This window comes from Euleptes europaea, chromosome 7 (genome assembly GCF_029931775.1).
Source record: "Euleptes europaea isolate rEulEur1 chromosome 7, rEulEur1.hap1, whole genome shotgun sequence".
Lineage (NCBI taxonomy): Eukaryota > Metazoa > Chordata > Lepidosauria > Squamata > Sphaerodactylidae > Euleptes > Euleptes europaea.
The window spans coordinates 69,810,615-69,825,632 of NC_079318.1; the positions used below are offsets into that span (position 1 = coordinate 69,810,615).

At 43.0% G+C, this 15,018-nt stretch overlaps 1 protein-coding gene across 1 annotated transcript in view; it reads left to right on the plus strand.

Annotated features, from left to right (window-relative positions):
* Window positions 1-15,018, plus strand: part of VRK2 (VRK serine/threonine kinase 2) — a 50,065-nt gene that overhangs the window by 30,568 nt on the left and 4,479 nt on the right. Inside the window, exons 8-10 of the mRNA XM_056853119.1 lie at window positions 3,519-3,639; window positions 10,783-10,841; window positions 11,661-11,839. Coding sequence (XP_056709097.1) covers window positions 3,519-3,639; window positions 10,783-10,841; window positions 11,661-11,839 — 359 coding nt within the window. The remainder of the gene's footprint in view (window positions 1-3,518; window positions 3,640-10,782; window positions 10,842-11,660; window positions 11,840-15,018) is intronic.

A 15,018-nucleotide genomic window follows, 5' to 3' on the forward strand; every position in this document is an offset into this window, starting at 1 on the left:
TTTAAGTTCTGGCTTCAGAAATTTCACTGGGCTATCTACAAAGTTTTTTCTCCCCCTGGGTAACATTAAGGGCTAGAAAATTGAAAGTTGATAGTGTCAAGGCAGGGAATTCTTTGTCCAAGTCTACAAGGGTTGTGTTTGGGTGGAGTAACTGCGGAATATGCAGAGCCTGTTCTGCAGTGCATTCGAAGCAGAGTTACACCTCTCTAAATCCATTTACTTCAGCGGGTTTAGAACAGTGTAACCCTGTTTAGGATTGTGCTGCTAAAGCCCCACTACTCAGTTAGTGGTCCACAGTGATCACTTCCCGTTTCCATTGTCAGAGATGGCCAGTTGGCATTTTCATTATTTCCCTCTCCCACATACAACTTTCCTTGCTTTTCCTCAGCACATTTCCTAGTCTACCCCAGCTCCCCTTTAAATTGCTATAGGAGTAATATGCCTGATTCTGACATGAGTGTCAAAAAGGATTATGGGTAGGGATGCTTCTGTGAAAGCCAGTTATTCTTGTAAAATGCCTTGATGTAATAAAGGCAGACATCAGCTCTAAAAATGCACAAGTTTAAAATATATATCTATATTAAAATTTACTTAGTTTACTATTTACTACTCCGTTGTGTCTTCCCAAAATTATTTATTTAGTTTAGAATGGTTGCTGGAGAATTATGTTGTTAATGAGCAGGCCATGCCTGGCTTTTTTGCAACACCAATTGGCAAGGCATTTGTCTGCAAAGAAATCAAATGTAATCTGATTCAGAATGGGAGTTGGGGGTTTGTTGGGAAGAAATATAGGCCTGTAAAAGTGACAGATTATAGACTGGTGACGTTGGATTTTTCAGAACTGAAATTATCAGAATTGTTGCTTTGTTTATGACATCTTAAAAATGAAGCAACACAGTTTTCTCTCCCCCCCTTCAAATTTATTGTTTTGAAATTACTGGAGATGTCTTTCAGACTTTTCAGTCTAATTAGTTTGGGTAAAGTACATTTATTTTATTTATAGAGATAATCATTGAGGGATAATCATAGGTTTGGCACTGATGTGATTAATTGGGGGAATATATTATCGTTTCCAATAATGACGAACTTGATTATTTGCCAATAAATTTCTGTTACAATGGTAGAAATATCCTAGGAAAATACAGCAGGATAAAAGCGGTACAACCACCTCCGCGTAAAATGCTGTATGTTTTTTGTGGGAGGTGTCAGATTGATCTTATCTCTTTACATTACGTTAATACATATGAATATAAGAGGAAGTATTTATTTTGTATTCAATAGGCATAGTTGTCTAAAAAACCCTTAATTTTTCTTATTTTTTGCAGTTCATTTATGTATCCCTTATGTGTGTGCCTTTGGAAGACCAGAAAGAGTGAATAAAGAACAGAATGGCAACCCTCACTAGAGAACATGCCGCCTCTCTAAATGTCTAGAAAGTGCCGTTTTAAAAAAAATAAATTAAAAACCTAACGTGAAGAAATTGGGTTGGTTGGGTATAAAAGGCATTGAACTAAAAAAACACATTTTTGGTATAGCTGCTTAGTGTCTACAGCAGTGAAGAAAACTAGACTCTCTGAGGGCTCTTTCAGTTGAAGACCAGTTACAGTAGGTTAGCTACAGAAATCTAAATGATTTAGCATTATGCACCTCTCCATATCAATTACACCCTCCAGTGGGGGAGGAGGATGCAGAAGGAGAAGGAACCCGTTCATTATAATTCTGACAACTTTTCTCTTAGGGGTCAGTGGTCGCTTTGTCTATTTCAAACAAAACGGGTTTCAGAGTTGCCTTTTGGGGGAAGGGGAGGAATGCAAAAGGGCAAGCGTAATTGGGTATTGCCATAATTGAAGGGAGGCTTAGAGTTCGAATGGAAATATTTGGCCCCCTTTTCATTGCTGCAGCTTTCACTCCGGAAATCACGGCAGGATGACAAGTGCGAAAGATTGTGTTTTCCTTGCCGCTGTACAAGCTAAGCCTTTGGACATCATTACAAGCTTGTGCAGGATACAAACGGCACCCAAGGGTATAAGATGGCATCCTGCTAGATCGGAGGAGGCCTATCCTAACGCATTGGTTTAGCAGCAGTTAATATAGAGAACACGTCAGAATTTGTGTGCGTGCTTCATCATGTGAGGGGTGGGTTGGTGGATAGCAGGCGACAGTGGGAACAGAGTTCTGCTGGACTTCCACAAAGTCACCTTTTTCAAATTAAAAAGTGTGCCGAGGGCCTCTGTTGGAATTCCTTTATTGAAAGTTCATAAGCCAATACCTGCCAGGTTAACGGCTACATCCTCTGAAGGTTGTAATTCTGCCACTTTTCTGCTCTCTGTCCCCTGAATAAGAACTTTTATTCTTAGTGCAGGGTGCAAATTAATGTGGGAGATAGCAAGGTGAGTTTTTACAAAAGCTTCCTTCATTGGTAACCTCAGTTTCCCTGTTAAGAGTGAATTTGTGCAATACATTTTCAGCCATTTGTCTTTATCGTTTTTTTAAAAGTTGAACATTCTTCCAATATGTGCTGCAGAAGTGCGGAATCCTGTCTTTAAGAATGAAGTAAAAAATGGCAATGGATAACACAGCTCTTGGATTACGTTACCGTGTCTCTCTGCCCCACGTCCTAGCCTCATGACTTTTGCTCTTGGGGATAGCCGTTCTGTGTGGTTTTCAGTTATCTGCCTGTGATGCATGTTTTGGTTTTTGTCAAAGGAAGGGGGGGGGAATGAGACAAAAGAGAGAGTTGCATTTGTCTGTGTAACTCAATTTGTAGGTTAGGCCAGCCAGCACTGGCTGCAAAATGTAAACACTGAGCTTTTTGAATGCTTTGGAAATAAGTCCAGCTTTAAATTTAAACAAAGGCTTTCACTCGAAAGAGCCAAGAGGAGTTTTCGTTATTTCAGCCTAGGCAAGAAAACTCTCGGTGGCACAGTCGGAGGCGTCGAAGTGCTCATGCCACTAGAGGGCACTGTTGCCATGCCGTCGGCCTTCAAACGGCTCGTGTTCAGCGGAGTAGGAAAGGGCATCACTGTTTAGTCTGCTCTCGAAGGGTCTCCGCATGACCAATGTGGACCCCATGGACTTCCTGGAACATGTGTTAGCAATTTAGCAGCAGACATTTATTTCTTTGTTTTACTGCCTGGCTCTTGGAGAAAGTGTTGGTGCCGGGTTATGGGCTGTCTGGATCATGTCAGAGGCCACGGGGATCAAGTTCATGTGACAGGCCAAAGCGGAGGGAAGGATGAAGTCTGAGGAGGTGAGGAAAGTGACCCTCGCCTCTCAACGGCAACAAATCGTTTGCCTGTCTGTGGGCGTTGCCAAAAGCCCGGCCATTCGGAGTTCTTGGGACAGCTGAACAAACACAACACAATTTTCCTCGTTTCATCTCGCTGTAGCTTTAAGCCACAACCGTTTCTGTTTCTCCCCCAACCCCCCCAAAAAGAGGGATGTAGGAGGAGAAAGAAGCCCCATCTTAATGCTCATTTCCCCTCTCTCCCTCCTCCTTTTAAACTTGCTTTATTTAGCACCATCCAGACGAGGGGACCTTGAAATCCTGGGCTACTGTATGCTGCAGTGGATTTGTGGGAAGCTGCCCTGGGAGCAGAAGCTGAAGGATCCTGAAGCTGTCCAAGCAGCAAAAACAAAGTAAAACACAAGTACTTTGTATTGACAAATGTGTATTTATTCTGTCCTTAACACTCAGGACATTGCACATGTAATGGGGGGGGGAGGAGCTGTGGTTCAGTTTGTAGAGCATCTGCTTGGTATGCAGAAGGTCTCATGTTCGATCTCCAGTTAAAGGGGCCAGGCAAGTAGGTGATGTGGAAGACCCCTGCCTGAGACCCTGGAGAGCCGCTGCCGGTCTGAGTAGACAATGCTGACTTTGATGGACCAAGGGTCTGATTCAGTATAAGGCAGCTTCATGTGTTCATGTGTGTGTTTATATTTATGAACAGCTAGTGGCAGGGGGAAGAGACTTGTGGATCCTTTCATGGAATTATTAATTTCTCAACAGCCACTGATCCAGAGAGTAGCTGGATGGGTCGTGGCTCAGTGGTAAGGCATCTGCTTAGCAAGCAGACAAATTCAACCCCCAGAATATAGTTATAGTTGTTGAACTCACTGCCCCAGATTATAGGGATGCCAACTTGGAAGGCTTTAAGAGGGGAGTGGACATGTTCGTGGAGAAGGGGGCTATTCATGACTACTAGTCAAAATGAATACTAGTCATGATGCATACCTATTCTGTCCAGGATCAGAGGAGTATGGCTGTTAGGTGCTGTGAAACACAGGCAAAATGCTGCTGCAGTCATCTTGCTTGTGGGCTTCCTAGGGCCACCTGGTTGGCCACTGTGTGAACAGACTGCTGGACTTGATGGGCCTTGGTCTGATCCAGCAGGGCTTTTCGTATGTACTTAATATCCAGTTGAAATGGCTCAGGTAGTAGATGACATGAAAGATTTCTGCCTCAGACCCTGGAGAGAGTCTGGTATTTACTGTACCCAATACTGAACTAGATGGACCCATAGTCTGATGCTATGTGAGGCTGTATCATATGTTCAGTTGCATTTTGTGTCTCACTTTCCCCCAAGAAATGTTGAGCAGCCTCACAGTGACCCGGTGAGGCTGTGACTTACTGATTTGCCTGTCTAAGTTGAGGATACCTAGTGAACATGGTGGCTAAACAGGGATTTGAACCCAGATCTCCTCAGTTGTCCAAAGCTCTGACTTCTGTGTCACTGTCTGCTTAATCTGGTGAAACTGGCTGCTGCTGAAATTCTTATATTAACAAACAAGAAAGAAGGCTCTGTGCCGTAAAGTAAGTATTGGCAAGCAAAAACAGCACACAAATACAAATTGAAAAAATTTATACAAAGTGTCAAAAAGGTGCTAATAAAGTGATAAAAGACAAATAACTATATACAATATGTACAAAATAGGTATGCACAATGTAGACAAAAAGGTTGTTCCAGCACGTTGTACCACGTTATAATATAACAGATCCTAATCCAACAGGTACATTTTTCTAAATAGACTAAAAGTCCTGAGATTATAAGTACTGTTGTCTTTTCAAACAGGAATCAATGATTAGGCTGGAAAACAACCGGCAATAAATCCACAGCCACAAGAGATGTTCAAGGATGTGTCGTCTAGATCATGTGACCACGTTTCACTACGGGCTTCATCAGCTACACATTCAACAGGAAAATATAATAATGAAAACCATAATTGGTGCTGTCTCGCAGTGGACCAGAGATACTTCTTTGTAGGTCTCAAAAAGACAAGATAAAATGTTAAAGCTCTGGTCCACTGCGAGACTGCACCTATTATGATAGCTGATATTATGATAGCCGAATCCGAACTATACCGAATTTTTTTTTCCAACAGCCCTAGTCAAAAGCTCTGCTCACGACCTGAGTTCGGTCCCAAGGGAAGTTGGTTTCGGGTAGCCGGCTCAAGGTTGACTCAGCCTTTCATCCTTCCGAGGTTGGTGAAATGAGTACCCAGCTTGCTGGGGGTAAAGGGAAGATGACTGGGGAAGGCACTGGCAAACCACCCCACAAACAAAGTCTGCCTAGGAAACGTCGGAATGTGACGTCACCCCATGGGTCAGGAATGACCTGGTGCTTGCACAGGGGAACCTTTACCTTTTACCTACAAGCAGGGAGGAGAGGGCATATGTGTGAGATTGACAGTGGTGAAAAGGGCTGTCAAGTTGCAGCCGATTTGTGGCGACCCCTTAGGGTTTTCAAGGCAACAGACGTTCAGAAGTGGTTTGCCATTGCCTGCCTCTGGGCCATGACCCTGGACTTCCTTGGTAGTCTCCCATCCAAATACTAACCAGGGCTGACCCTGCTTAACTTCCAAGAAATGACGAGATCAGGCTAGCCAGGGATAACCAGGTCAGGACTGCGTGTGAGAATAGCCCCATTTGTATTCATGCATCAGCAAACCACGGTTTGCCACATGAACACATGAAGCTGCCTTATACTGAATCAGATGGTAACTTGTAAACCAGAAGCAATGATTTACCTTTGAAAAATTCATCAGTAGTAACTTCAGGAGAAAATACTACGTTGGCCTGATAGAGCTAAAGTTAGATTTGGAAACTAACTTGATCCATTAGTTTCAAGGGCATTTAATTGTAGCTACCTGTTAGCTCAGTTGACACCAGTGTTTTAATATTGCCTTGATTTGGAAGTTGTATGGGGGGATTTTACTAAAACCACTGTTTTTTAAAAAGTGATTTTTATCCATTGCTTGTATGACTCTTTGGGTGCTTGCAGAAAGCTGATTCCTAAGATGTAAAAGAAAATGTATAGGAAAATACCATCCCGAGTGTGTAAGTTGTACTTAGTCCATGCTCAGACACCCAGCATGCTGTTGTCGCTTTGCTCTTACTGGTGGAACCTGAGCAAGCTAGTTTCTCATACGCTCTCCCCTGCCCCATAACTAGCTCCTCATCATGGGGCATTTATAGGTGGCAAAGGCAGCCGCAAACTTCTAAGTAGAGCAGGTCACAACAGAGGTACACAATAGGGATGGGTGATCTGCAGAAATCAGTCTGCACTTTCAGTTTGGCACCACCTCTCTGCAGAGAGAGAGGTTACTCTGCAGGCTGTGGATAATACAGATGGCATCTGTAAAGGCTGATTCCATGCAGTATTGTTTAATACTTCTCCTATAGTAGTTCTGATCAGCAGAGTCTCCCACAAAGTATCATTTATGCAGTTCAACGTCCGATCGATGTAATCAATCAAGCTGCTTTATTAATTGTGCAGCTGAGAATTAGCTCCTTAGAGGGCCAGTACTCTTTCCCCCCCCACCACAAACACACAGTCAATCCATATGCTCAGAGCGCGTACAATTTTTGAATCCGTTTCACTCTGTAATCCTGAAAATTGGTGGCGATCGAGGGAGGAATTGTAGCATATGGGGACTTCAGTACGAGCAGGGGGTAAAAGTTGTAACTGGCAACTTAAGAGCATAAATCTTTCTAGAAACCTGGGGCAGTTTTTCATGCTGCATTCAGGCTGCCATTTGTCTTGGGGAGGAAACGTTACAGGATTACACTGGAAATGGATTGTTGGCAGTTTCTGCAGGATGGCTCTCTTAGCAGGGGTGGCGTTCAGTTGTGCAGCTGAGGGCCAATGTAGCATAGAGAGTAAGGTGCTATATCAGGGGCTAGAAGACCAGGGTTCAAATCCCCGCTGTGCCATGGAGCTTGCTGAGTGACCTCGGGCCAGTCAGTCCCTCTCACCCTCACCTGCCTCACGGGATTGTTGTGAAGTGTGGTACTTTGAACTCCTTGGAGAAAAATCGGATTAAAAATTGTTAGATGGCCTACGCCAGGTGGCCTACGCATGCTCAGTTCCCATGTGGGCCTGCACAGAAGACCATTTGATGAACAACAGTTACAGGTAAGTGCAACACTGTTTTCTTGATCCGTGTTGCACTTACGTGTAACTGTTGTTCATCAAATGGTCTTCTGTGCAGGCCCGCATGGGAATTGCAAATGCGCAGGCCACCTGGCCGGCACATGCGCAGTTCTCATATGGGACTGCACGGAAGCCGTGATGAACTCTTGATAATTTAGGTCAGCCTCTAGAAGAAGAGGAGTTGTTTTTTATATGCCGACTTTCTCCACCACTTAAGGAAGAATCAAACCGGCTTACGATCACCTTCCCTTCTCCTCCCCACAACAGACACCCTGTGAGGTCGGTGAGGCTGAGAGAGCTCTAAGAGACCTGTGACTAGCCCAAGGTCACCCAGCTGGCTTCATGTGGAGGAGTGGGGAAACCAACCCGGTTCACCAGATTAGAGTCATGTGGAGGAGTGAGGAATCAAACTGTTCTCCAGATTAGAGTCCACTGCCCCAAACCAGTGCTCTTAACCACTACGCCATGCTGTGCAATGAGTATAATTGGTGGGAGACTTAATTCCTACTTATTTTATGCCTCTGTGGTTTGAAATGAAGGAGGGAGCAGTGGTACCGGGGTGGCAGCATTCCTGACTCAAATGAACTTTCCTCTTCTTGTGCCCAGGGGAGTGATATTTGCCCCATTAATATCTGCAGATGTAGCCTAGTCAGTCAGATCAGGGAAACTAGACCCTACTCATTACAAATCATAACATGTAGCTTGGGCTGTCGATTAGGCAGCTCTGCCTAGGATTGTACCATCAGTCTTGATGGGCTCCAAAAGGCATTTCTTCTGGAGGCTCGTTGAAGCCGTGCCTTGTGTGGATACAAGACTTGCTTTAGTTTTGTGCTGGCTTTTGCTGGCTCTGAGTTCCTGTTACCGCTCTAGAAATCCAGATGTCAACTTTCAATTGAATTTATGTTCCTGTGACTATTCAAAATATGGTGATTTTCAAGAATCTCAGTCCGACTTGGTGAATAATTGAAAACGCAGTATATAGGTGGATGTTGAGGACTACTTAAATGTGATTGTCAGAATTCATTTGTGTGTGTCTGAAAATTCGGAAATAGATATTTCTTGCAGTGCATTTGCAAAACTTAATCTGGGACAGTCAGTGTTGGCATGTCAATATCAGCGTTCAAGTGTTGTAAGTTAATTGTAAAACATTGGTGTGCTTGAAGAATTTCAGCTTCCATTTCAGTGTGAAGCATTGTTTTCAATCTGTCTAAGAGCTGGCATGGTTAGTGTCAGACTCTGACCAGCAAGACTTAGTTTCAAATTCTCATTTGGCTTTGAAATTTTCCAGGGGAGCTTTGGCCAGTCACTCTTTCAGCCTAGTCTACTTCAGAGGGTTGTTGAGAGGACACAGCTTAATGTCCATCTGTGATGCTTCCAGGCACAAGTGGACATGCCTTCTGGCACGAGGAACCACAAGCACAGGGGGTGTCCAAACATACAGCTCCTTCCAAATTTTGGCAAGGTGTATTCAAGTCTGCTTTGCCAATCTGCTGTCTTTTTGCCAAGCGTCATCAGCTGCTTTCAAGTTTATTTGAAAGGGGAAGCTGCTTTTTTTGGAGTTTTCAGGTTGTAAATAAAAGCTTCTCTCAACTTCACCAAGGAAACCTCCAATGTGCTGTAAAAAGTGTCTTCAAATCATTTCCTTTAATTTGCAAAGAACCAAGAAGCTCACAGAGATGAAAACAATAATAAAAGCATAATTAACAATCAGCCGGGAAAGTTGTCATGTTGGCAGCCCCTTGAGATAGGTTAGGCTGGGAGAATGTCAACAAAGCGAGTTTGGGAAGCTGCCCGTGATTCATTAGAGAGAGACGAGTTGACCAGCTGTTGGCTCAGGCCTGGGGTCACCTGGGTCGGCTTCCAATCGCTGCTTCAAAACCCAGGTCAGGAGCTCTCATCCTGGGGTATGAATATCACGGAGGGCCGGTTAGGTACAGGTTTGTTTTTGTTGTGAGGATGCAAGTGACTTGCTGAACATGCAGTATACTCAAACTCGGTGTTGCACATCTGGGTATGTGCTAAGGTGGATCTCAGCACACTTGTCCCCTTTGCTAAGCTTTCTGTTTTCCAGACTAGTCCTTAACCTCTTCCTACCCTCACTAGAGCTGAGAAGCTCCGTGCAGTGGGGAAAGTATCCCCTTTGGTGTTTCTGCTTCCTCTTAATTTGTAGGCAAGAGAATGAACTGCACCTTTTTGGAATAAAGAAGCCTTCAGTGTCTGAGCCGTGTACAAGGAGACCACACAAGTCTAAGAATTCCTGAGGCTCGTCCTTGTAATAACAGCCCATGGATTTGTCTTCGTATCTGAATGCACCCATGCTCTGTGTGTGTGTGTGTGTGTGTGTGTGTGAGTGTTTGTCTGCTAAACATGAACGTATCCTGTAAGTTTCTTCTAAGCCATCAACAGGCAAGCCAGCAAGGTCACCCAACTTTTGGGGAAGGCAAATTGTCGGAGATTAAAATAAGGTGGTAGGTTATAAATTTCACACAATCTCAGACAAAGGGCTACCTTTCACTTCACAGCAAGCAACAGGAACCCCCTTTGTTCCCCACAGTGGGTCTACCATGTGTTGTCTGACCTTTAAATTTATGTTTTTATCAAGGAGAAAATTAAAGTTTGGGCTGGTTTTTAAGTAAGCACCCCCCATCTCAGCTGGAATATGGAGTGGAGAGGAGACAATTGTGGTATAAGGAAGGGGGAAACAGGTCTGTCCTATAACATTTCAAGGGTGTTCATGAATCTGAAAGCATGTGATAGGTACACCTCTATGTTCAGACATGTGAATGTCCTTTAGATCTTGTCATTAAATCATGGGCACCATATTTGGTACAACATACTTTGGGTCACAATGCCACTGTGAAAAGCTCCCAAGGAATTGAGCAACTCACTGTGAAGGGCAAGTAACTTGGCATGACTTTAGAATTATAGTTAATTTACATATCTACATATTGCCATTAGTGTACATAAACTAGCTATGATCAACAAGAAGCAGCTAGTGAACTGTACTGGACTTCAGAAGAGATCACCATTAATCTTGTTCTGAGTAAAGAAAGTGAGTTCATCCCAAGGGATTTTTCCTCCCTCCCATAAAATTACAAGGCACTTGGCAAGAACTCCTGAGAGCAAACTGTGCTTCCTGGGGCTGTAACTCTGCTCAGACAACTGCTCTGGTAGCTGCACTTGCCAAACTGTTAAACTAGTGGCTAGGAAGATCTGGAGTGACTTGCCAGTTACTCAGAAGTTCTCTTCCCTTGGGAGAGTTGAGATGTCCAGCAGTCTACAACTCCCTGAAGGTGACTTGCCTGTTTCCCCTCCTCATCTTGCTATTGATGCTTTCTTGTTGTTTCAGGCTTCTGGATGAACTCCCAGATTCAGTGACCAGGTGGGCTCCTCCAGGAACAAGCTGTGGTAAGGGGTCAAGCACATGGGTTCTTCTGCTTCTCCTCCTCTTCCTCCTCATCAGAGAACCCAAAGTATTCAATTTTGTGAAGTCAAATGGCCAACATTTTGCTGTCTATTTAGTTTAACTATCAAATTGGTTTGTGCTTTTTTATAGCTTGGGCTCAAGAATTCTGCTGCAGGATGGGGGAATTGGCAACCCCCCCCCAAAAAAAAAGAACCCCAATTTTCAGCAGGAGCCAATCCCTAGTATTTTATAACTCTGGTCAGTTACTGATGGAAGGCACCATAAGTAAATGAGCAGAGTAGTAGGAGATAATTAGTTGGATTATTCTCCATACTCAATGGTTTAATTCTGTTACCTCGAATACTACCTAGAATCTCTGCAGGCACAAAAAGAGGGTGATTCTTGCCAATTCCCATCGCCTGTGGGAGAGCACTCAGGCTATTCCCGTGGACCCACATTTTTTTACTTTTCCCCGAGCCTCACATTTTTTAATCCACAAAGGATATCAATATGTTCCTCTGCAAGTGTCCACTGTGCATCACTTAAATCTCAAATGTTAACAGTCATAGAAATATTGTTTCACAATTACTTATCTTGGAGTGACTTGACAGCTAAACTTCAGAATCCATTTTACAACTGGCCACTGAAAATGATCAGGCAAGGCTGTGATGTACCCGGTTGCTTCCTAATTCAAATGCTTCCCAAGATTGTAACCTGATTGTAGACTTGCCATACAAGTGCTTGCTAATAAATAAAAATAGCTGACCCAAGAAAGGTTGGAAACCTTTGATCTCAAGCCAGCAAAACCTTGTGTATTACAGGTGAAATAGCCACGTTTTTGGAAAATGTTAATCAACTAACATACAATGAAAAGCCAGAGTATGAGATGCTGAGGAAAATCCTCTTGAGCAGCCTAGAGCACAGAGGACACTGTTCTGAAACTTTTAATTTTACCACTGTTACAAGTGCTCTGACTGAACATGCAGCTAACCCCCGGAAAGTAAGTATGAAACAAAAATGGTCAAGACCAGAGAAGTACCAGAAACTATTATTTGAAACGTTTCTGTTGTCTTGTAAGCATTTTCCAAAGGGAGCATGTTATTTTGGGGAAAGCTACACTTGTAGGTATGTGAATTTTTACTTTAACTTTTATTCTTTGTAAATTAATTGCCAAAAATCAAATCGCATTTATCATTTTTAATAGATAAGTAGTGCTACTATCCTTCAAGAGTTACTTATTTAACGTGTGTAATGAACTGTTCGCCTCAGAGGAGAAAGAGCCTCTACGGTAAGTGTCCAAGGCTCCATTTGCAATTTGAAGATGGTTTTTCCCCGCAACGTCTTATTCAAGGAACTAGCTGGAAATCTAACCATACACTGGCAACAATTGTTGTGTCTCAGATACATTTCTTAATTCCTGTTTCCCTGGATTGGCTAAAAAATTGGTTGTCAGCCCTTATGGAGGAGGAAACTACCATAAGTCCTTCTGACCTGTTGCCTGAAAGCGGCAAATCTGCAGATTCATTTACTTTCAGGGCAGTGGGGAAGTCAAGGAGCTTGTTCGCTAATATCACAGGGGAAGGCTTGGATGCCAGGTTTCTCTCACAGAACAGCTTAAAAGCAACACTGCCTTTATTGGTGCAACTGTGATTCTTTTTAGCCTTCTGAAAGTGGCTTTTTTTTGGGGGGGAAACATGGATTTTGATGGTTTTGCAAGACTTAGTTGATGAAGCCTGTGAGGGAGGGGCATCCCCGGGTTGAGGACTAAGGCTATTGAATATTTTCCGGCGGCAGGCCTGCGCGCAGGCGCAGTCCCACATGTGGGGCTGCACCGAAGACAGAAGATGAATTCTCCTTTCTTGCCATTTTCCAGATCAGATCCCTTTGTTTTTAATAACTTATATTGATGTCATTAGCAGCATTGACTGGGCCTGATCAGAAATTTCCGGCGCAGTTCTCTTGTACAGATAAGGCCGCAGCCTTCTGCTGATGTATGTTCAACAAGGCAGCTCCGTGGCATCCCTCACTTTTAATATTCCTGGTGAACTTTGGACCGTCACTGACAGACACAAGCCAAAAAAAATGCAGGATGCAAACTAATGTGACGGATCGGCTGCGAGATGAATGGCGATTCAAATCTCGGCACACAGATGGTTCTGATTTGCTGACTTTTTGTAGCTGCAGCAACTGAAGACATAAAATAGCCGCCTAGTCATAAATTAGCTCTTTGGAAGCCAAACCTTGGCACCAGAGCTTTACAACCTTCAATTAGTAGCAAAAGAAGTATTTGAATGACTCCGGTATTGACATCTGTAGGTCTGCATAGTAATCATTCCTAATAGAAGAGAATGTCTGTTTGAGGGGCTTTTGCATGGCTAATTAACTACCAGTGAGAATATGTAATTTTTTCATGATCTCCCGATTGTCACCTTTCTCTCATGATACAATTACATTTTATTGTAGCGAGTGCCTTCGCAAACCCAATTGTCAGCACTATTTACGTTGTGTGGAAAAGCGGAACAAAAGTTCATGTTTAATAAAAAGCCACTGGATTTTGATCCTGGTAATTACAAAGACTTTTTTCCTCTGAGTTTTATAGACTTTGGTATTTTTTATCACTTTTACAATGAAGCAAAAAGCCATTTCTTTGACAGTATTTTGCTTGCTGTTGTGGTCACCATTTAATCTATGCTAATTTGAACAGCAGCTTTTTGTTCCTGCAATTTGTAGTTTTCTAAACTTAACTGAAACATAACAGTTGTGGCAGCTTTTTTTTGTTAAAGCGTCCACTATCCAATATGGGTTTTGACTAATGTGTCACCACGCCCCCAGTAAAAATAGTGATGTAAGAACTAGCCATTGATTATGAAAGCCAGAGCAGTTGCCCTCATGAAGTCATTATAAGTCGGGTTGCATTTATTTCTTCAAAATTGTGCAGCTGAAGGGAGAAAGTGAAGGTGCCGGTGTTCCTTCTGCTGCATTAGACAGGCATTTATATCTGCTGATAATGGCTGGGATCTAAAGAACTACTTTGGAGTGTGTTCAGGGGACACGGTTCTGTCCCCTCCACTGGGGAGCAGAGAGGAATTTAAATCCCCCTTGGACTCACTGAACAAGTTTCATGGCTGTGCTTATCCTTTTCTTTAGGACAAAATTAGAGTGGCTTGTAGGGAACTTGACTACACCATCTTCTTTGTTGATATACATTCTTTGCTTAAGACTCCCCGAGTCACCTTAGGGATTTTGTAAATTGGAAAGGTGAGATGTAATTTGCTAATAAAATACAAACTATATTTTAGGATAAGGCTAGAAGAAAACTGGCCCTGACCTAGATGGCCCAGGCTAGCCTGATCTCGTCAGATCTCAGAAGCTAAGCAGGGTCAGCCCTGGTTAGTATTTGGATGGGAGACCACCAAGGAAGTCGAGGGTTGCTGTACAGAGGAAGGCACTGGCAAACCACCTCTGTTAGTCTCTTGCCTTGAAACCCCATAAGGGGTTGCCATAAGTTGCGTGCGACTTGACGGCACTTTACACACACACACAGAAGAAAACTAGAATGTAACTTGGTTCTGGCTGTGCTCTTGGGTTATTCAGAACCTTAAAGTATTACCAAGTTAATTGTACTTGCGGCTGTGCTGGGACATTATTTTAAAAAGGCACATGGAAACCCAAAGTGCAACACATTAACTACTGAACCACAAGGCTGTGTGAAGAGTAAGAAAATGGAGATCAGTGACAGTATTTCCTGTTTGCAAGTGCATAACCCCATTTAAAGTCCATGAGGGAGGAGTGTCAATTATCACAGCTTCTGTTCCTTAGACAGAAGCAGAAGCATTTTTTAATGGCCAATAACAAGGTCAGAGAGACCTGTGCTGTTTGCATATTACTGGATCCTGGTGCTTATCTTCCTTTGCATTTTTCGTGGGGATTTCAGATATTCTTTTTCATTAGAATTAAATGCATACTTTTATCACCTCTAACTTAAGGTTGTTGTTTTTTTTAACTCAGGAGAATTTTCAAATCATGTAATATGAACCACCAAAAGCACTAAGTCCTCTTTCTGAAAAGTTCAGATGACTTTGGTGTTTGGAAATATTGTGCTTCACTCAATTCTGCATGTGAAAATAAATTAGATATGTAAAAAGTAACAAAGGGGTAACAAACAACTTCCAGATGGTA